Source organism: Oncorhynchus clarkii, chromosome 18, assembly GCF_045791955.1.
Source record: "Oncorhynchus clarkii lewisi isolate Uvic-CL-2024 chromosome 18, UVic_Ocla_1.0, whole genome shotgun sequence".
Taxonomy (NCBI): Eukaryota; Metazoa; Chordata; class Actinopteri; order Salmoniformes; family Salmonidae; genus Oncorhynchus; species Oncorhynchus clarkii.
Genome location: NC_092164.1, coordinates 14,678,698 through 14,702,140, shown reverse-complemented (window position 1 = coordinate 14,702,140; position 23,443 = coordinate 14,678,698). Strand labels below are relative to the sequence as shown.

Here is a 23,443-nt window from a genome sequence, read left to right as displayed (position 1 = left end):
GAGAAATCAGGAGTTCTCCTTCTCGTCGTCATGCCGTCAGTAGGACTAGGGGTTCACCACTAGTGGGTGGATATTGGATCAGGCATTCCATAGCTACTTTATTTAAAAAATATATTTATTTTGTAAACACCCACCCACAGGAGAGCATTGCTACTGTAAGCGTTATACAGTGGGTTTGAATGAAATATACATTAAGCCACAATGTTATCAGCAGGGTTTTTATACTCAAGTGCTGCCAGTTGATAAGTCTTGCCTTGTGCTTCTGATAGACGGTTGCTCGGACACAGGCTTGCTAGTGTTTAATGTCAGGCAGTAGATGGATAACAAAGTGTGTGTTGTGAATGGGTCAAAAGGTGACATGAAATACAGTCTACATTCTGTACTACAATGACAGTGAACAACTAGCTGGTGTTCGTTGACTGCACACTGATAGCAGTGTTCATGGTTAAAACAGAGAGAGACTCCAGGAAGGATAGGAAAAGAAGGACCTGAAGATCTGTTGATGCTGTGTTTATTCTGGAAAGTCTCCAAGTTGCAATGAGGAAACGTGCAAGCACACATGCACAAACCATACACACCAAAGTGGGAGCTGACTGAAAGTTTATTTATATTACTGTTAAAAACATGTATAAAATTGGTCCTGTTCCAGAAACAAGGCACACAATGTCAAATGTCTTGGTTCATCATCTCGATCTCAGTGTTTTAGTATCACGCATTCCCTATATAAAAACACATCCACATTTTACAGAACTTAAAATTCCGAGCAGCAAAACAACCATGCAAGAACTTGAGCGATGCAAACGGGATGCTTTCTAGTAGTACGTCTCCCTCTCCACCCAACCTAAAACAGAGAAGATGGAAAACAGGATTTAGAGATCAATTACCTCTGGTAAAACAGGTGGACTAAGGAAGGCTGTAGCATACATAAACAATGATCGTGTTAACTATCCGTGTGTGGTTCAGACGATCACTGAGGAAGACAGTCAAGTGACCGACGTCTTTCACATCAACTTAGTCTCTGATAGCATACCGGTTTACTCACATCAAATGTATTTTATAAAGCCCTTTTTACATCAGCTGTTGTCAATGGAGTGAACTAGACCACCAAACATGTCTGTGTCCACTGTCTTGCACTGACTAAGCAGCAGCATATTTTTCAGATGCACTAAAGATTTACAGACTTCACTTGTTTGCCAGATAGTAAAGCTACCTAAATATGCAGCCTTACTATCTTCCTGAGAACGAGGGAAAAGCTTGTGGTTTTGAGAGCCAAACTGACCTTAAGAATTGTATAAACAAGTACTACAGATCGTCACAGTAATAACTAAAGGGATTTAGCCTCACCTCCTGGGCTGCGTCGGATGATCAGTTTTCGGATTTCATCATAAATAAAGATGAGGAGAGAGTATGGGAAGGCGCAGAACCACCAGCTGGGTCTAAGGAGAAAAGAAAAACAAAACATAAAACAAAAATAACAGAACTGAAATGACTCCAGACCAGAATGCGTCAAGAACAGACCTTAACATTTTAAGCAACACATAGCTAAGCTTAATAGAAGTCCTCTTAGAGTTAAGTATTTTTGGTACTAAAAAAAATAAAAAATTAAGAGATGAAGTGTACCTAACTGAAGGGTCTTTACTTACTTGAGTGGGTACATTCTGAGGGCGATGCCCATCCCAGGACAGTAGGACAGGAAGGCGGCCAGGGCGGTCTCCTCAAACAGGCCGAAGATGAGAATCTTGTTCCTGAGGAGGACAGAAGCAGCATTTAAAATCAAGTAATTTCTTTGACAACAAAAAGTAACAGCCGATGCTCTTCAAAATGGCCACTGAACCCACCTCATTCCTTGTTGGAAGACTGAGTTCCTCCTGGTCTTACAGATGATCAAATCAGCCCACTGTACAACTACAATACTGGCAAAGAATGCTGTGTGGCAGGTGAACTCCACAATCTTTCTCTGTTCATAAGTCTGTGGGAAACAGTCAGCAACAGAGGGAGAAACAGTCAAAACACAGTCAGCTAATCATCTACAATCAGACCAATCAACAAGGCTTGTGAAAAGCACATTGGTGTCTGCATACTCACCCACTGCTGGCCATAGCTATCCTCCAGGTCATTGCAAAATTTGTTGTCCCAGTCCACACGAATACCTAGCAGTCTAGAGGGTAAGAACCCATTCTCAGCAAGGATCACAAAGTATGTGAAGAACCCAGCCAAAGCCTGGATCATACCTGTGGAGAGATGGGGAGACAGATGGTGCATTTGTATCAGATTCTATCCATGTCATTCTGTCTGTTGGTTTTCTATGTTGCATCAATCTCCATAAAAAAAATGGTTTAAAGTTTGATTGTCACATCACCGGACAGGTGCAGGAGAATGTGTTGTTTTACAGGGTCAGCCATAGTAGTAGGGTGCTCCTGGAGCTTATTAAGGTTAACTGCCTTGCTCAAGGGGGTAGCGACAGATTTTTCACCTTGTCGGCTCAGGTATTCGGAACCAGCGACCTTTCAGTTACTGGGCCAACACTAACCGCTAGGCTACCTGCCGCCCTACAGTGATTCCCAAGGAGTATCACGTTGGTGGGAGAGGTTCGCGACCCATGATATGATGCAACCGCAGTATGTGAATGCTGTCCATATCAGTGTTTCCTCTTAAGGAAAGTCCCGCTCACGTGGAAACCTCTGGTTTAAACCTATTTTTGGCTCCATCACCAAAGTGTGAAACTCTTGAGCCAGAGACATCCCATAATCACTCAGAGACCCCTTCTCTTATCACCAGGGAGGCTATTTCTGGCGCATACCCCACTTCCAGCTGATCCCAAAACCACCCAGTCAACTTAAGAGTTAGAATCCAGTTTGAGGTGTATGAGATGTTCATCTTTCATCTAAGAATGAAAACACTTTGTTTTGCGCAAGTCAGGCTTTGTGAAAAGCGGTCTTACCGATTTGACCGTAGGCTATGCTGATAAGTCTTTCATTCACCAGTTTGTCTGTTTTGGAGTTTCTGGGCTGTCTCTTCATGATGTCACTCTCAGCAGCTTCGTAGGCCAGGGAGATGGCAGGGACCTGGAAAGTTGAGGACGATTTCAACAATTAGAATAAAACTGAACGGTAAACAAAGATTTAGAATAAAAAAAATCTTAAATATACAAATTCCTCACCATGTCAGTTCCCAAGTCGATACATAGGATGGTGACGGTCCCTAGGGGCAGTGGAATGTTGGCGATGATGAAGAAGAGGAAGGGTGTGATTTCTGGAATATTACTGGTCAGGGTGTAGGCGATGGACTTCTTCAAGTTGTCAAAGATCAGACGGCCTAGGAAAGGTACATACATAACGTTAGTGAAAATAATGCAGAATAGAAGGAACCCCAAACATTCTAAATCCACTGAAATGCTGCTTCTACCTTCTTCGACACCAGTCACGATGGAGGCAAAGTTGTCATCTAGGAGGATCATGTCGGCAGCCTGCTTGGATACATCCGATCCAGAGATACCCATAGCAACACCGATGTCAGCCTTCTTCAGAGCAGGAGAATCGTTCACACCATCACCTGTCACAGCTACAATAGCACCCTGTGGATAAGGAGGAGAGGTGTTTGAGTCTATGGAGAGAGAAGTCTAGAGAGAGAAAACTGGTAAACACATTTTTAATTTTAAAGGAATTTATCTACGCTACAGTCACTCTGTTTACCTCTCGTGAGATAGGCCTAGTGTCTTTAAGTTGAGCTGAATATTACCTGGCGCTGGCAGCCCTCCACGATAATAAGCTTCTGCTGAGGAGAGGTTCTGGCAAACACAATCTCTGTGTGATATTTCAGGATGTCGTCCAACTGTTCAGCACTCAGGTCCTTGAGGTCACCGCCATGGACCACACAGGCCTTGGCATCCCTGGGAAAAAAATGTACCCTTTATTTATGGAAAATCCCATTGATATGAAGACATTTCTATAACGTCTATAAGCACTCATGAAAAGGACCTGACATTCAAGCCTGAATTAATTCTTTGGGAGAAGGCCTTCAAAAATGAAAAACTCCTGTTTCTCTACATTTAACAGTTGTTTCCAATTACAGAACTTAAATATTTGTTGTATTACCTAGGGTCAACTTCATTGACTGGAATGTTCAGACGAGCAGCAATGTCTTCAACAGTCTCATTTCCTTCAGAAATGATGCCCACACCCTTGGCAATGGCTTTAGCAGTGATGGGATGATCACCAGTGACCATGATAACCTAAGGGAAGGAAGGGAAGAGGAGTGGTCTGATCACAGTGGCTGCTATGTGGATTGACTGAAGAGTCTTGTGTTTAGTATGATATTGCCATACCTTGATTCCAGCACTCCTGCACTTTCCTACAGCGTCAGGCACAGCAGCACGGGGAGGGTCAATCATGGACATTAGGCCAACGAAGCACAGATTCTCAGTTGGGAAGTTCACCTCTTCACAATCGAACTGGAAGCCCTCAGCGAACTGGTCATCAGGGAGCTGGAAATGACAGAACCCTAGACGGATACAAAATTGAAAAAAATGTGAATTGAAAAAAGGAGCAAACGCGCAATTTTACACCTCACATTGGATCATTTGAAAGCACAGATGGAAAAAAATATATACAGTAGTATTGGCTAGTGATGACTGAAATAAATGACTATTACCCAGCACTCGCTCTCCCAGACCACCCAGTTCCATGTAGGCGTTCTGGAAAGAGTCCTTCATCTCGTCATCCAGAGGCTGTTCTTTGCCCTGGATCAAAATGGTGGAGCAGCGGTCCAGGATCCTCTCAGGGGCTCCCTTCATCACCAGCAGATGCTTGGACTCACCCTCATTCTTGTTCAGGTGAACTGAAAGCTAAAGGATAAAATTATAGGAGCAGCCATTTTGAAAACAGATTACCAGAGTAGGCATAACAATGTTGATCTCTGTGCTAAAGGGAAGGGTTTTCAAAGACTTACAGTGAAACATATCCCCTTATTTCGTGTTGCATGGTGCTACCGTGCCATTGACCTACCTGGTATTTGTTGGTGGAGTTGAATGGGATCTCAGCAACCTTGGTGTACTGGTCTCTCATGCCTTGCACAGACCCACAGCACAGCTCAATACACTTCAGCAGGGCAGACTCTGAGGCATCACCAGCCACATCTCTCTGTGAGAGGGAAACGAGTAGGCAGATGAAGTGGACGTGGTATGCCGCACATTCTTTCACACACTAGCACTTCCGAGGACCTGGTATATCCTTATGTGGCTTAAGACATTAAAATGCCCTCCATCAATTTAAACAGATTTAATGAAAAGGAAATCTTTGAAGATTTTGTCTTCTACCGGGCTCAGACAGTGACAAAGAGAAACTGAAAATAAGGGGTGAAATTAAGTGTGGTAATCACAGCTAGTCCAAGGTGAGATGATTAACGGAGGGAGAGGTTATATTCCAGGGGATTGCGAGGGCTGAGGCAATATGAGGTATTCAGGCAACAGGAGAGGAATTACATAAGGTGAAAGACACCCCTGTTGAGCCTTTTCAGCAGCTTTATATGCTGAACTCCTGTCGATAGCTCCATGTGTATACTGTTGTCAATTCACTCTGGGGAAATGAGAAACTTACTTTAAGGATAGGAATACCGCTCTGTTCTGCCAGGAAGACGGCACGGTTACACAGGCCAGCGACTCTAGCCAGGGCAGCCCAGGTGGCAGAGCTCCTGTCAAAGGAAGTACCACTCTGGTTCTCTGTGGTGTCAGCCTCATGGATCTGGTTGTCGAACCACATGTGAGCCACGGTCATTCTGTTCTGAGTCAGGGTTCCGGTCTTGTCAGAGCAAATGGTGGAGGTGGAGCCCAAGGTCTCAACAGCTTCGAGATTCTTCACCAGGCAGTTCTTCTTGGCCATACGCTTGGCAGTCAGAGTTAAACACACCTACGGAGAAAGCCAAAAGTCACTCAACATGTCTGTCGAACAAAATTGGCAATGTACTGGTTTCTGGAGCCATATGTGAAGTGTTTGGGGGGGGGGGGGGGGGGAAGCACACCCGAAAGACTGTACTCACAGTTACAGTGGCCAGGAGACCCTCAGGCACGTTAGCGACAATGATTCCGATGAGGAAGATGACAGCTTCCAGCCAAGAGTATCCGAGGATGAGGGAGAGGACGAAGAAAGACATGCCCAGGAAGACGGCCACACCGGTGATAATGTGGATAAAGTGCTCAATTTCAATAGAGATTGGGGTACGTCCGACTTCCAGGCCAGAGGCGAGGGTAGCAATACGACCCATAACCGTGCGGTCACCAGTGTTGATGACAATACCTCTGGCAGTTCCTGCAGGAAATGCAGATTTCATTTAACAATCAGGACATCATATTGACTACTGTGTAACAGCAGTTGACATTGATTCAACCTCAGAAATGGTGGACATAATTTATACAGCAACAGGACTTCATCAAAGATAGCCCAGTCATGGTTTGGTTTGTTTTATTTATTTGCCAGGGACCATGTACAACATGCCCTTGTACCAGATTTAGCTAGATTGCTATTTTTTATCTGTGGTCCCTGGGCAGAATTTATTTTTATTTGGTTTGTTTCTCATCTGAGCAAAGTACCTTCAACACAGTTGGTAGAGAAGAAGGCAATGTTCCTTGTCTCCAGGGGGTTGTCATTGGAGTAGTCCGGAGTACGTGTCTGGGGCTCAGATTCACCAGTGAGGGAGGAGTTGTCCACCTAAGTGGGGAGGGAATTAGATTAATACAATAATGAATGGCACGGACATGGGTGGAACGTGACGTATTTGGAGCAAGAGGATTTTAAAGTACCCACTTTGCAACCGCTGGCAGAGATGATTCTCAAATCGGCGGGAATCCTATCTCCACCTTTCACCTCCACCAGATCTCCAACCACCACTTGTTGAGCGTTGATGTTCATCTTCTCACCGTCACGGACAACCAGGGCTTGCTACAAGGTAGAGGACACAAGATTAATCTTTGAATGTAACAATAAGGGGGGGGAAAAAACACCTTCAAAAGAAGTGTTTCTAAAACAGCCAGTACCTGTGGGACCAGGTTCTTAAAGGAGTCCATGATCTTTGAGCTCTTGGCCTCTTGGTAGTATGAGAAACAGCCAGTAACAATGACAACAGCAGAGAGTACAACACCCAGGTACAACTGTGTGGGACAAAGATGCAGAACGTGTTAACTTAATTTTAACTCCCCCGCACAAACACTAGTACAAAAGAACTACAAAACCCAAGCATCATCTGCTTTCAATTCCATCACAATGTCAATAAAGCAACATTCTTCATCTTGGAATCTTACGTTATCATTGGCCGGCTCATCCTCCATGGCTGCCTGGATTCCATAGGCCAGGAAGCAGAGGAGAGCGCCAGTCCACAGCAGCATGGAGAACCCGCCAAACATCTGCTTGCAGAACTTCACCCACTCAGGGGTAGTGGGAGGAGGGGTCAGGGAATTGGGGCCATCACGGGCAAGGTTCTCGGCAGCCTTAGCACTGGATAACCCCTGAGGAAATACAAAATTGGTTGTGTTACTTTACATGTCGAGACCTCAAATTAAGATGCTGTAGGAGGATACTTAATTTTAAAATAAATGGGTGCTTCCCTCCCACCCAACCTTTTAAGGGTATACCATTATCGACCCTTGCTTTTTTAAATCAAGTATGTTGCTATAGTCGGGCATATCTGGGTACCCCCCCCTCCATTCTTGAGATTCTCTCTCACGGCATGTGATAAGGAGAGAGGAAGCAAATTGTCAACACAATAATATCTCTACGAGGTCTGTCAGTGGCAGACAGAGACACTGCAGGGCCAAGTCATAACTCTAATTTCACATAAGGCAGAGAACAGAGAAACAAGTCAATGGGGCTCTGGAGAGAGTTGAGGTGCTGACAGTTGCTAGGCAACTCGCTGCAAACAATGAAAACAGTGCCATCTACTCTGCTGGGATTGAGCGCATCCTAAATCTGGGCTGAGGTGCTATGAGCCTGCTGCTTGTGAATTATTCAAAAGGACCACTCGGCTGCGCTGCTAGGTTTGGAGGCGGTAATCTACTATTCCCCTTGATCTCCCAATCATGATCAAGAGTCCATTTGTATGAATGTAAAAGAGGGATAAAGCAGCTGTCGTATTGCCTTAGATATTTGTCACATCCAAGCCTATGATGACCCTCTTCTTCCACGGTTTAATAATTGGAAGAGATCCCAAGAGTCCGAAACCCATAACTTGAGCAGAACTTTGAGGTCCATCACTTGACTTAATTTTTCTATTAAATAATTGAAACTATTCAAATTGAGGAGAACCGAGCTGAATTGCCTTCCAGCTGTGGTCGATAAACAACTAATTTGTTAACAGAAAACAGTGCAGGGGAGATGAATGAATCGCCAACTGAAATGAAAATGAGTGAAGCTCCAGACTTACCCTACTAAGGTCGGTGCCGTATTTGCGGTTGAGCTCATCCAGGGTCAGTTTATGGTCATCCTATGGGACAGAGATTAGGAACATGTCACTGGCAATCATATTGCACTGCACTTCCGCACCATCGAGATAAACATACAGTACATCATTACATGCAGCGCCAAGCTTGACACCAAGTCAGTGACATCAACACACGAGTGACCAAGACTTGTGATTTAAAGATTAACTTCCCAGGTCCTGAAAGAGAATGAAAGTGAGAGAAGCCGACTCACCAGATCAACTTCCTTTTTCAACTCATCCATGTCCCTCTCCTTCTTCATGGCCTTGGCATTCTTCTTCTTGCCTCCCTGCTCAGAGGTCGCCGCCAGCTCATACTGTTCCCGTCCTTCCTACAGAGAGGTCAAGAAGAGATTGTTAGGAGAGATAAGAAAAAAATATACTAACATATAATAAAATAGGTAGAAAGAGGCCTTTTAAAGCTCTGCCCGAGAAAATAAAATCTTCACCCAACTCAAGCCCCTGATGCAGAATCTGCTTAGTTTCCCATAGTGTTTCTGAGGTATGAATAAAACCTGTCTGGGGGCCCAACTCTTGAAAGGTAATTCATTGAGTCAATGAGAGACTCGCTCATTTGAATAAAGGATAAAAATGCTACTTTTCCGTTACAAATGACTTACCAGAAGTCACCCAACAACTTGTGGGTTATTGATGTAGCATTGTTCTACTGAACGTAAGCCCAGTTATCATTTACAAAACAAACGTGACCTAGACAGGTATGGTGCAACAAATACAAAGATAGTTGTGGCTGTCCCTTTTGGACTATCACCCGGTAGGCTTTCACCTTTTAGAGTCTACGACCTGTGCTAGATAGCACAATTACTTTCACTACTAAGCAGAATAAACTCAGATGTTTGAAAATGGCACCTGTGAAGTTCATGAGGAATGCTTAATGAACAATCATGTCACAGACCGTCACTTTGCACAACTGCGTCATTAAGGAGAGCTGTGGGAGGGGTGGGGCCGAGGGTCATTTCAACATACTCCACTGCAATCCAGGAATGTGAGACTATTAGGCCCTAGGTCACAATACTTTTTACAGAATCGGGGCTAAATGAACTCTCCAGAGGGGAAAAGATGCACACCATTGGCTCGGTTGTCTTGAATACACACAGAACTTTCTTCCTCTGAGTCATCTCATTGTGAAAGTCCAAAATAACCCTGGCACCTCACCTTCTGCAAACACATTGTTCATTCACTCTTCCCTTTCTCCATTATCAAATCGGTCACTTTTGGGAAGAGGACAAAGACCTGTTGAAGAATGCGTCAGCTAGACGGCTGAAAAGGGGAGGGTGTTGGGACACTGCGGCAACAGGATAATGCACAGTACCAGATAAACGTTGGTAAGGCAGTTAGCGAGCATAAATTATTCAGGTTCTACTGGTGTTCAGAAGTGTTTTGGCTGTGGGGGAGAGAGCTCTACATGCTTCTCTTGATTTGACCCTATGAGGTTACACAAAAGCTGCTTGACTCTAAGCCAGACAGTTCCTGGTTCAGAATGTGATCCCCAAGTCACAGGGGCTTGACTGATAATTAAACTTAGTTGTTTGGTTACAACTGAATCCAACATAAGGGGTCCTACCAGTTTTGGAAATATCCCTTTTTACTTTCCCAATAGTGCACACATCTGTTATTACCACAATGAAGGAAGGGAGGATGCTGTTTTGGAAGTATTACTCAGCTGTCTCTCAAAACGTAACAGGAAGCTACTGCACTGAAAACAAGAAAAAGTGTGGATGTCAGCAATTGTGTGGAATCCCTCACAAGACCAATCATGCAAAAACAACAGTTGTCCCACTACAAGCCTGAGAACAAATGAGGCTTTGTACCTCCATAGAGAACCATGTAAAAACAAGAATGAAAAATATATATCTTTAGAGTGACTTTATTTTGGACAAACTGTACAGTCACGGAATTTATTCAGACCCTCTTAGCAAAACACTTAAGATACCAGGCTTACCGCATTCTTATATGGAATTACTGTAATGGTTTGATCTGGGAGTGGGAGCAACACCACTGTGGTAAACATGGCTTGGGTCTGCATACCATTTCTCCCATAGTTCAGAGTAGTATATTCAACAGCGTAATCGTTGTTCTCATGAACGTTGCATATGGGAGTGAGTGTAATTAGTCTGGGACAGAAAGAGAAACAACTATGTGTGAAAGAGTGCAAGAACGCAGGGTGGGTGGAGAAGGGGGTGAAGCCGGCAAGACATCTCTTTCCAAGAGGACAGAAAGTTTGAAAGAACAACTGTCCTCAAAAACAGCGATAGACAGAACAGAGCCTCAGTGAGACGAGGGGCCTCTCACTTTTACGCTAAAACAACACCACCGCCAGATCAACAAAAGTTCATAAGAGACGGTCGAGCGGGTGCATATTTTACAGCCAGGGTCGAATTCCTGTGAACACCATTCCTGCTTCTGTTCCTGTACGTGTGCCAAATACAAAAGCTGCTCACTCAAGCATATTGGCTCCTCCTCGCCCTGGGACTTTGCCCCGTTGCTACAGACGACATAACCACACCTCTCAGATATCTGAATGGACCGAGTCACGTGTTACTCTCCTCCCCCTTTTCTCTCCAGTTTAGAAAAAAGTTCATTTATTCACAAGAAACGCATTTAAAACTCCCACCACGTCCACTGGAAGAGTCGGTTTTCCCACAGAACAAAAGATGGTGAATGCCTGTGTTTCTCCTTAAGACCCCAGGAACTACAGTTAAAAGCAGAATAAGAATCAATGGGATGCAACTTCCTTTATTGCACTAGTCTGAAATGTAGGTTAGAACAGAACGCACATGGCTATTGCGAAATGCCGATTGTGAGTAGGCATATGGGACAAACCTTTTTTTTTTTTTACAATTCCCTCAGCAGTTGGAATAGAAATTACAGTGGAGGAAACAGAAGGTGTAATAATGTGTGGAACTCTCCATAATGTTTAGGCAGCTAAGCCAAACGAGCAGAGAGGGAGATTGAGCAGGAGAGAGAAAGGGGCAGTGGGGGTGAGATGTGTTCTCTGTCACAGAGATGGGGTGGCGTGTGACAAAAGGGATGCCTAATACATAGTGACTCTCGAGCGGAAAGAATGTGAAATCCTCAGTAGAGAGAGAGAGAGCATTTTTTCTTTTTAAAGAGCGCTAGAGAGCAGGTCTCTTGGTTCCACAGTGGACCCCTGGGGGGAAAGAATGGTCAGCTGAGGCCACAACCTGATAGTAGCTCAAAGATGGAACACTGGAGAGAAATAAAAGAATTCCCCAATTACTTCACCATATAAAAAGGCCTTGTTTTGGACATGTTCTAGACCTCATTTGTTTACAATGGAGATTTTCCACAAGCCACTTTCCATCACACTCAGTGGTGGAATCTTTAAAACAAATGACCCCCCCTTGATGAAAGATGGCGAGAAAAGAAGTGGAATAACAAAGAAAGAATGCGCCCTAATAACATTACAGGAAAACGGCCTTGTTTTCAGATCATCACAGTTTATTTTGAGAGATGGAAACAATAGCCATGGTTTTCCATTTCGGGAAGGAACTTTTGGGCGTTTCAATTTGTTGACAGTGAGTAGTTGAATACTATCATACCTCTTGATTTTCCATTTCATTACAGAAAAACTGCATTTTTCCTCCATCTGCCATTCAATCAGTTCAGAAAAGTTCTGCCAGCTCCCCCTGAACAGGAGCCTATGAACAATGACAATGCAGCAACTGGTGCCTCATCTTCACAGCGGTCTCCCTTCCATATACACCTCACCGCTCTAACCAACCCTTTGGTCCCTCCAGCCCTATGCCACCCTCATTCTCTCCTCCCCCCCTCTCTGTGGTCTCCTGGAAATCATTAGTCCGGCTGTCCAAGCATCTGTGCCTATTGTGCGTGTACTGGACCGGAGCGCTGAGAAGAGGACAGAAGGGGTGGGGGCAGAGCAGAGTGTTCACCACCATACAGGGAAAGAATCCAAAACACGGAGGTTTGCTGCTCTGCATTCACATCATACAACCAATCTGTCTCTCTAATCACCCCTCTCTTACTGTAGCTGTGAATGCATCCTTTATCACTGTGCCCGTGTGATCCGTTGCCCAGCAGGGAGTGGCGAGCCTTTTATAATGCTATTAACCTCCCCGATATCCCACCAGTCTGCCATACAGTACCCAAATACAGGAGTCACAGGTAGGTAGCTGTAAAATATATACAAAACATCAAATAAAAATCACCCCAAAAGTTAATACATTTTCCATCACCATAAAATTGCATGTAGTTATTTATAGGTTTGATGACAAAAACCCTATTGACTAAAGATTGCCCATTTAAAATAAAACACTTAATTCTACAAGTCTAGAACAATATGCCTTGAAGTGAGAGGAATATACAACAAATCTAGTGTATTGAAATTCATTGGAGCAACTAGGAGATTTCATGTGTCTTGGACAGATTTGTATCAAATGTAAATGTAACAACTATTGTTTGTTTTTTAAAAGCAGTGACTTTCATTAATACATGAGGGGGCTGTAGTTGATGTAGGTCTTCCCAAAGACACATTGTAGGCCTATCTGAACATTCGCAGAATGTAGGCTACACAAGAAATGTCATACACAACCATATGCCAAATCCATATACAACAATTAAGCTTTATGTGGAATACATTTATTTTTTTAAAGAGATTTTGCAGTTGCTCAAATGTTATTAAGGAACAGTTCGGTATTTTCCCCCAGAGTCAGATGACCTCGTGGATACCATTGTTGGGTCTCTGCGTCCAGTATTACGAAACTTACGAGGTATTTTCGTGAGCCAATGCTAACTAGTGTTAGCGTGTTCCCATTTACTTCAAGTCATTGCGCTAACGCTAGTTGGAAATTTCCTTCAAACTGAACGTAGACATAAAAATGGTATCCACGAGTTCGTCTAACTCTGGGGAAGTAGATAAGGGCATCCTGCTCAAATCCAGAACTATCCTTTTAAGCAGCCAAAGTTAAATTATTCCAATGTAGGCCATCTACATAAAAACGATATTCTTTCAACGAGCATGACAAAAAAAATAAACACTGACGACTTTGGCGCATGGTTGATATTGTGAATGGGGTGGACTACGGTTATTATTCAATTTATGAAGAACAGACTTTCGCAACAGCCTACAGTCGCAACTACATTTAACCAATTGATTAAGTATCTGAATATTACCTATATTTCTCATTGATGAACAAAATTCAGTCAAGCGGGTTACAAGTCACCATGAAAGACCATCACTTATATTCAGAAGTGGACTACAGACTCTGTATGGCCGTGTATCTCAAAGTAACACAAGTCACAAGATAGCATGTCTGCCTCCACTTCCCGCAACTCGAATTTAAACAGACCACGCTACATTTGTAGCCACCTTGGCGGCAGTTCACTTTGATGAAAATAAACATTGTATCAATCTTCAAACTTATCTTACACCGCCAATTCTATCATCGTAGCGTTTACAAGCTTTTCTCCTTGGCGACTAGATCCAAGCTAACCAACCTGTGGATCTTCAGTATCAATGTTAAAAACAACACATTTTTAACCCTAATTGACACTCGGATCAAGACACGTTATGAAAGCAACTTTTGTTCAGCGTACAAAATGCGGAAGTCACTCTCCCATCGCAGGCATTTTGAAAAAGAAAATGCGGCCAACTACGTACATGTGATAATTTGAAAATAACTTCGACTGTATTATATATATATTTTTTAAATCCATATAACTTTTGACAAGTAGCCTACAATTAAGAATTGCGTAAATTAGGCTACATTAGCATTTCATGGAGGAGCTGGAATGTGAAGATGGAAAGAAAAAGCGCACTTACTCCACGTCCCATGTTTGCAGTTTGTGGAGGAAAAAAACTTATTGAACAATCAAATCCCAATTTACTTTAAAACGAATTGAAAAATGTATTGCCCCTGGATGCGCCCTTATCCACACGTGTCACTCCTACCGGACACGCATCCAAGCTCCCCGTCTCATTAAAAGGTCCAATACTTATATACAGTGTTCCTTTCGATCGTGACGTCTGCACTTTTTGCCATGGTAACATAGAATGGAGGGGCGGAGTCCCCATTATTGAATGTTTTACGATTATCGGCCTTCATAAAGTAGATTGAATCCAATGCGTGACAATGGACTTTAGTCTCTGTAACTTCAAATATTTATGAAGGAAAGTCACTTGGTCTATTCTGTGCAGCCTTATTCATATTAGGATGATATCTCTCACCACTCATAATGGATACTAACCTATCCTCAATCCTCTTTAAGAATACTCTACATGTGTTGTTTGTCCCTTTTCTCTTAATTTCCACATAGATTTAAGAATGATCATGATTTAAACACACACACTCGTTCTCTCTCTCTCTTCATTCCTTATTTTAACCTAATTTATGGAAAGGGATCATTTTAGTGTAAACTCCATCACTGGTCTTTAGGAGGTTTAAACTTGAACGAACCAGGCCGTTAAACCCTGTAGGATGTAAACTTTCCCTCCTGACCCTGTCATGAACACTTTGTGGACAATGTGACCTTGTCAGAAGAATAATGGCCGCCTGGAAGATGGCAGGTTATTGCATCTACAAATTATTAACTCTTTAACTTAGTGATCCTAACCATTAACCCCGTCTCAAGGTCCTGTTTTATGTCTTAACTTCACCCTTCAGTTTGGACTCCAGTAGGAGTGCTGATCTAGGATCAGTTTGTCCTTTAGATCATAGTGAATAATATTATAGGGTCAGATCCTAGATCAGCACTCCTACTCTGAGGTGCTTTGTGGAACCAGACAGAGGCAGATTCAACCACATGTCTATAGGTCACTGTAATTAGTGTAGCATTCTACCTGTGTGAGGTAGAATAGAATAGTATAGAACAACACATGTTTATTTCCTTTTGGCTTCACCCAACAATAAGACAATCTAAAATGGTGTTAATAATGAGCATTCCATACAAACTCTAATGAAAACATTCACCCAGACATGGACTTTTCCCCCACCACCGACAGGTCAACTAAAGTCAAAGACAACTATTTGAAATGCTAATTATATTGAATTTAATATTTTTAGACACAAGACTTTGCTTCATGTTTCATGTCGATGTGCAGTATCATCTAGGACTTGTTATACCCAAGAAGCTGCTTGAAAGCGTTTGCATGAATTTTACTTGGAGAGACTTGATGGACAGATGGACAGACAGCGGCACACTCAGGCACAGTGTGTGTGTGTGTGTGCATGTTCAAAGATAGAACTAAAAATATCTCAAATTGTATATACAAGCTGTGAGCCTGATCCAATAAATGAGTTACCATGGAAACTATCACGTTCCTGTCCCCGCAGAGCGAGAGGAAGCGCTTCTCTCTTTATCTGCATAATGCCCCCTAGTGGGGAAGAAATACCAGTCCACAAGTTGGTCTCAGAGTAGGATGAAGCTGTCCCTAGTAGGCCTAAAGACTGATCTAAGGTCAGCTTTGCATTTGACCCATACGCAAACCCAGACCAAAAAATACAGGCTCTCTTTCAAATAACAGCACCATTGTTTTGGTTGAAGTTGCTCCCTTTTCACTGTATGCATCAAACAGCAGTGTTCCTTTTCAGTCGGTACCTTCGGTAAAACAACTATGGGGAGTAGCACTCTCGCGACTTCGATTGAAGAACTAAAATCACGGCTAACAAGGCCAATGAAATCCGTGCCTTGCTGGAAGCCTCGGCTTCCACAGGTCATAAGCCCGAGGCTCGGATTCATTCCTTCCGCACTTCACCTCCAACATTTTTGGAACACAAGACTGACTTTGCGGACCTAGGATCAAGAGAGACACTCAAGTGTTTTAGTACTATATCTCTTGACACAATGATGAAATAATTATGGCCTCTAAACCTTCAAGTTGCATACTGAACCCTATTCCAACTAAACTACTGAAAGAGCTGCTTCCTTTGCTTGGCCATCCTATGTTGAACATAAACGGCTCTCTATCCACCGGATGTTTACCAAACTCACTAAAAGTGGCAGTAATAAAGCCTCTCTTGAAAAGGAAGTACATTTCGGTGTTCCTCAATGTTCCGTTTTAGGACCACTATTGTTTTCACTATATATTTTACCTTTTGGGGATGTCATTCGAAAACATAATGTTAACTTTCACTGCTATGCGGATGACACACAGCTTTACATTTCACTGAAATATGGTGAAGCCCCAAAATTGCCCTCGGTAGAAGCCTGTGTTTCAGACATAAGGAAGTGGATGGCTGCAAACTTTCTACTTTTAAACTCAGACAAAACAGAGATGCTTGTTCTAGGTCCCAAGAAACAAAGAGATCTTCTGTTGAATCTGACCATTAATCTTGATGGTTGTACAGTCGTCTCAAATAAAACTGAAGGACCTCGGCGTTACTCTGGACGCTGATCTCTCTTTTGATGAACATATCAAGACTGTTTCAAGGACAGCTTTTTTCCATCTACGTAACATTGCAAAAATCTGAAACCTTCTGTCCAAAAATGATGCAGAAAAATGTATCCATGCTTGTGTTACTTCTAGGTTAGACTACTGCAATGCTCAACTTTCCAGCTACCCGGATAAAGCACTAAATAAACTTCAGTTAGTGCTAAATACGGTCTGCCATGGGCCATTTCATTTGGTATCCATTGGTATAAAAGTTCTACCCGAATACATCATGAATAGTTGGTTTTCAAACACTATGAGATTCACCGTGATGTGGGGAGCAAGAACATACCCTCCCTCTGTCTAGAAACTTGTTGCAGGTTAAACTTTTGATCATTGGTTGGAACCGGTTCAGGGCACAGAACAGAAAACCGTAAAACAAATAAAACATTTGAGGAACATCTATACTGTTCTGGAACAGAACTATTATTTTAAAAGTATGGGAACCAGTTAGTGTTATTTTACGTTCCGGGCATTTTCAGTCCGACAACAAATGTAACAAAGCGCCTCTGCAAAGCCCTCTGTCACATTCGTCGAAGTGAGGAGACCAAGCGCAGCGTGATGTGAATAGTTTTAATAAAGACGGACACTAAACAAACTATACAAAATAACAAAACGAACGTAACGCTATCATACAAACGTGCAGACACTAGACAGACAATAGCCCACGAAATACCCAAAGAAGATGGCTGCCTAAATATGGTTTCCAATTAGAGACAACGATAAACAGCTGCCTCTAATTGAGAACCAATCTAGGCAACCATAGACATACATAAACACTGCCTCCAGCTCTGCCTTGGGACGGCGATATTCCCCTGGTTGTGCCCAGGTTCCTCCGCCGTCCAGAATTTCCTCCCAAGTCCATGAGTCCTGCGATCGCTGCTGCTGCCTTTTACCACGCTGCTTGGTCCTTTGTTGGTTGGTTATTCTGTCACGTTCGTCAAAGTGAGGAGACCAAAGTGCAGCGTGATGTGAATACATGATAGTTTTAATAAAGACAGACACTACACAAACTATACAAAATAACAAAACGAACATGACGCTATCATACAAAAGTGCAGACACAGGCAACTAGACATAGACAATAGCCCACGAAATACCCAAAGAAGATGGCTGCCTAAATATGGTTCCCAATTAGAGACAACGATAAACAGCTGCCTCTAATTGAGAACCAATCTAGGCAACCATAGACATACATAAACACCTAGATAGTAAACGACCCCATAAACCTACAAAACCCCTAGACAGTACAAAAACACATACATCACCCATGTCACACCCTGACCTAACCAAAACAATAAGAAAACAAAGAATACTAAGGTCAGGGCGTGACACCCTCACTCTGTCACTCAGAAACTTATTCCAGTGTCTGCCTGCCAGCTGATAATCTTTGCCAGTGTGTGTGTGTGTGTGTGTGTGTGTGTCAAATCAAATCAAATGTATTTATATAGCCCTTCTTACATCAGCTGATATCTCAAAGTGCTGTACAGAAACCCAGCCTAAAACCCCAAACAGCAAGCAATGCAGGTGTAGAAGCACGGTGGCTAGGAAATACTCCCTAGAAAGGCGTGTGTGTAGGATACCTTCCCCTCCCCCTCCGAAGCATAGGCCACTGTAGCCTACTGACATTACAAGCGTGATTCAGAAATTAGGGAGAGAGATTTTTAATTAGAGAAGAATGGATTCACTTTTTCAATGCTAGTTAAGAATACTATAGTTATCAGCTGTAACGTGTTTTTATTTGAATTCTGGTTCCACTCTGCACACACAAGCTTGTTGGCTAGCTAGCTAGCTCTGGTCCAACGTTAAGCTAACTCCCGGAAGTTCAAAGAAATTCAACGTTCCTTCATAGAAGCTGCTCCTCCGTAGGTATAAACGCTTCAAGCTAAGCCTCCTCCTCCACCCTCTCTCACTCTCTCCCAACCCGCAAAATTTCAGTCACATCTTGTGCCCTACACTTGTCTGTACAATGCATGTAAATAACTATGGCTTGCCCCCTCCATAGCAAGCTGCTCTATTCACACTGATTGGTGAAGTAATTTAATGTTGAGCTAAATGTTTAAAAAATCAATTGTACACCGTTACTTTTTGGGGGTTTGAACCGGTTCAGACCTTTATTTTGCTGGTCGGAACAGTTGAACGGAACAGATTTTATTATTTCAGAATCAAACGATTGGAAAATAATGTCGTTTCCAACCACTACTTTTAATCCTACACTATGATGTCACAGAGCATTTTATAGGACCTTTCTTCTTATCTTTTTAACCGCAGATCATATAAATGTGCCGTTTTCACATACAGTATGTAGACTGGTATGGTGCTGGAGATAATGAATATGAAGTTGAAAAGGGGCGGAATTGCCCTTTAAGAAAGCACTAAACTTTGAATGAACATGAACCCATGTCTCATTCATAACTGGATAATAAAGCCTGTATCCAGTTTGGAGTTTTTAGTGAATACCATTCAGTCAGACAGGCCCTTAAGATAATTGAGGATAGGGGCTCAAACAGAGGAGAGAGGGTAATCAAATACGGCCAGATGGAATCCTTGACTAATAGCTTTGGCATACCAATACCTTTTCACCATTGTGTGCATGTGTTCCGTATGACTCATTGTTTTGAAGCCATATTTGGCTTGACTTCAATGGATTTCACATGTTTGTTTGCAAGTGTTTTCATATTTCCATTCTCTTATTGTTTGTCTGGCCTAGTAATCATATATAATCATAAACCTAGATCTACCTCACATACCCTCCCTCAACCTTGCTGTTGTCAGCATCAAAACAAAATAACTGACCCATCTGAATCTGTGTCACAAGCCTTGTGTTTTCTATATATAACCATAGGGAGGGAGTTTTAGAATGTTATTTTAGGTGTTCTATTTTGGAATCCTACAGTTCAATAAGGATAACAGTGTTCAGCATTTCAACAGAGTATAAAATGTGCAATCCTAAATTATCAAGTGCTTAAAGGTCCAGTGCAGTCAAAAACTAGATATTCCTTAGTTTTATTCCTTTGTTTTAGATTGGAATAATATTGTATTTTAGATTGGAATAAAATTATGATAATGCCATTTAAGTCTAAGAGCTGTTTGAAAAGACTGCCTGAAATGTCAGCCTGTTTTGGTGGTATGGAGTTTTGGCCTGCCTGGTGACATCACCATGTGGTAAATTAGTTAATAGACCAATAACTAAGAGGGTTGCAAACCTCTCTGCCAATTACAGCTAGTTTTCAGTTTTCCGCTCACCACTCAGATCACTCCCAGACAGTCCTAGTAAAATTCTTGGTTGAGAAATTGCTCTTTGCTAAGAATCAAATAAAATGAAATGTTATTAGTCACATGCGCCAAATTAAATGTGAGTGAAATGCTTACTTACGGGCCCCTAACCAACAATGCAGTTTAAAAAAAATACAGATAAGTATAAGAGATAAAAGCAACACGTAATTAAAGAGCAGCAGTAAAATAACAATAGCGAGTCTATATACAGGGTCGTACCGATACAGAGTCAATGTGCGGGGCACCGGTTAGTTGAGGTAGTATGTACATGTAGGTAGAGTTATTAAAGTGACTATGCATAGATGACAACAGAGAGTAGCAGTGGTGTAAAGAGGGGGAGAGGGGGGAGCACTGAAAATAGTCTGGGTAGCATTTGTCTAGATGTTCAGGAGTCTTATGGCTTGGGGGTAGAAGCTGTTTAGAAGCGTCTTGGACATAGACTTGGTGCTCTGGTACCGCTTGCCATGCGGTAGCAGAGAAAACAGTCTATGACTACGGTGGCTGGAGTCTTTGACAATTGTTAGGGCCTTCCTCTGACACCGCCTGGTATAGAGATCCTGGATGGCAGTAAGCTTGGCCCCAGTGATGTACTGGGCCGTTTGCACTACCCTCTGTAGTGCCTTGCCGTCGGAGGCAGAGCAGTTGCCATACCAGGCAGTGATGCAACCAGTTCCATGCTCTTGATGGTGCAGCTGTAGAACCTTTTGAGCATCTAAGGACCCATGCCAAATTTTTTCAGTCTCCTGAGGGGCAATAGGTTTTTTTGTGCCCTCTTCACAACTGTTTTGGTGTGCTTGGACCATGTTAGTTTATTGGTGATGTGGACACTAAGGAACTTGAAGCTCTCAACCTGCTCCACTGCAGCCCCGTCGATGAGAATGAGGACATGCTCTGTCGTCTTTTTCCTGTAGTCCACAATCATCTCCTTTGTCTTGATCACGTTGAGGGAGAGGTTGTTGTCCTGGGACCACACGGCCAGGTCTCTGACCTCCCTATAGGGTGTCTCGTCATTGTCGGTGATCAGGTCCACAACTGTTGTGTCATCGGCAAATTTAATAATGGTGTTGTAGTTGTGCCTTGCCGTGCAGTCATGAGTGAACAGGGAGTACAGGAGGGGACTGAGCACGCACCTCTGAGGGGCCCCTGTGTTGAGGATCAGCGTGGCGGATGTGTTGTTACTAGAGGTCGACCGATTAATCGGAATGGCCGATTAATTAGGTCCGATTTCAAGTTTTCATAACAATCGGAAATCTTTATTTTTGGGCGCCAATTTGCTGATTTTTAAAATGTATACCTTTATTTAAGTCAGTTAAGCAGCAAGTCAGTTAAGAACACATTCTTATTTTCAACCAACCAAGCCGGAAGCCAGCCGCACCAATGTGTCGGAGGAAACACCGTGCACCTGGTGACCTTGGTTAGTGTGCACTGCGCCCGGCCCGCCACAGGAGTCGCTGGTGCACGATGAGACAAGGTTATCCCTACTGGCCAAACCCTCCCTAACCCAGACGACAATAGATCAATTGTGCGACGCCCCACGGACCTCCCGGTCGCGGCCGGTTGCGACAGAGCCTGGGTGCGAACCCAGAGTCTCTGGTGGCACAGCTAGTGCTGCGCCTTTAACCACTGCGCCACCCGGGAGGCCCCCATGTTTGTCAAGATGGCATATCAGTTCAGACCTCTTTTGTCCTCGTCTTGTCGTGTCCCGTATATATATATATTTACAACTTTTTTCACATACATTTTTTTAATTTTCCATAAACTCATCTTCAAAACACTCTCCTGCAACCCGCCTCACCAATTTATATTTATAAAAAAGTATTATTTACTTCAAATCTGTAATCCTCCAAGAAGCTAGCCAGAAACTCCAAGAAGCTAGCCAGAAACTAGCCAGAAGCTAGCCAGGAGCTAGCCAGAAGCTAGCCAGAAGCTAATCAGAAGCTAGTTCAGAAGCTAGTTCAGAAGCTAGTTAGCTTCTTTACTGGCAAATCGTTAGTATTCAGCTAACCACGGTTTGTGGTCATCAGCTATCCTTTAGCTCGAAAATCTATCGTCAGTTTTGTACGGCGCAGCGCGGCTCGGAACGGGACATACCGGACCAATTTTTCTCTCCATGTCCCTGGATTTCAACCGCTAACTCTGGACATTCATACCTGGATCTCACAGCTAGCTAGCTGCTATCCGTGTGACTATCGGCTTTCGTCGATTCCGGAGCAAACATCAATTATTCCGGAGCTAGCCAGCTGAAGAGTTCCATCAATCACTCCTGGGCTGCAGTCACCTATCCGGACCCGTTTTACTGCCTACGCGGAGCCCCACCGGGCCTTCACAACTGGACTGCCGACGTTATCTACCCGAAGGAGTTATCCGGCTGGCTCCTCCGTCGCGACGTTACCTGAACGCCCATCTGCGGCCTGCTAACTGTTAGCTGTCTTATCGGCTGCTATCTGAATAGACAATCGGACAATTATTTAAATATTTTTATTTATTTATTTTTTTGTTTTTTTTCTTCTTGGGCCTCTATAACTATATCTATTGTTTTTATTTTTGTTGTTGTTGTGTGATTTGGATTAATCCCCTCTACCACACGGAACCCCACTAGTCTACTGACGGAACGCAAGAGGTGGCTAATAACAGACCTCCATCCTATGCTAGCTTGCTACCGATGGCCTGGCTAGCTGTCTAAATCGCCGTGACCCCCAACCAACCTCTCCACTCACCGGACCCTTTTGATCACTCGACTAAGCATGCCTCTCCTTAATGTCAATATGCCTTGTCCATTGCTGTTCTGGTTAGTGTTTATTGGCTTATTTCACTGTAGAGCCTCTAGTCCTGCTCACTATACCTTATCCAACCTATTAGTTCCACCACCCACACATGCAATGACATCTCCTGGTTTCAATTATGTTTCTAGAGACAATATCTCTCTCTTCATCACTCAATGCCTAGGTTTACCTCCACTGTATTCACATCCTACCATACCTTTGTCTGTACATTATACCTTAATGCTATTTTATCGCCCCCAGAAACCTCCTTTTACTCTCTGTTCCAGACGTTCTAGACGACCAATTCTTATTGCTTTTAGCCGCACCCTTATTCTACTCCTCCTCTGTTCCTCTGGCGATGTAGAGGTGAATCCAGGCCCTGCAGTGCCTAGCTCCACTCCTATTCCCCAGGCGCTCTCTTTTGACGACTTCTGTAACCGTAATAGCCTTGTTTTCATGCATGTTAACATTAGAAGCGTCCTCCCTAAGTTTGTTCTATTCACTGCTTTAGCAC

The 23,443-nt window shown here is 43.2% G+C and overlaps 1 protein-coding gene across 1 annotated transcript; it reads right to left on the bottom strand.

The window, feature by feature from the left end:
* Positions 1 to 583: 583 nt before the first annotated feature.
* On the bottom strand, positions 584 to 14,514 carry LOC139373049 (sodium/potassium-transporting ATPase subunit alpha-1-like). The gene is made up of 22 exons (XM_071113079.1): positions 14,285 to 14,514; positions 8,679 to 8,795; positions 8,410 to 8,469; positions 7,292 to 7,495; positions 7,028 to 7,141; positions 6,798 to 6,932; positions 6,584 to 6,701; positions 6,034 to 6,302; positions 5,595 to 5,903; positions 5,004 to 5,138; positions 4,651 to 4,843; positions 4,325 to 4,500; positions 4,095 to 4,231; positions 3,739 to 3,889; positions 3,406 to 3,574; positions 3,161 to 3,315; positions 2,942 to 3,065; positions 2,086 to 2,231; positions 1,839 to 1,969; positions 1,644 to 1,745; positions 1,345 to 1,436; positions 584 to 841 (listed from the first exon to the last, which is right to left on the bottom strand). Exons 1-22 carry the CDS (start codon positions 14,294 to 14,296, stop codon positions 813 to 815), a joined length of 3,078 nt encoding a protein of 1,025 aa, XP_070969180.1. The 5' UTR covers positions 14,297 to 14,514; the 3' UTR covers positions 584 to 812.
* Positions 14,515 to 23,443: the final 8,929 nt, after the last annotated feature.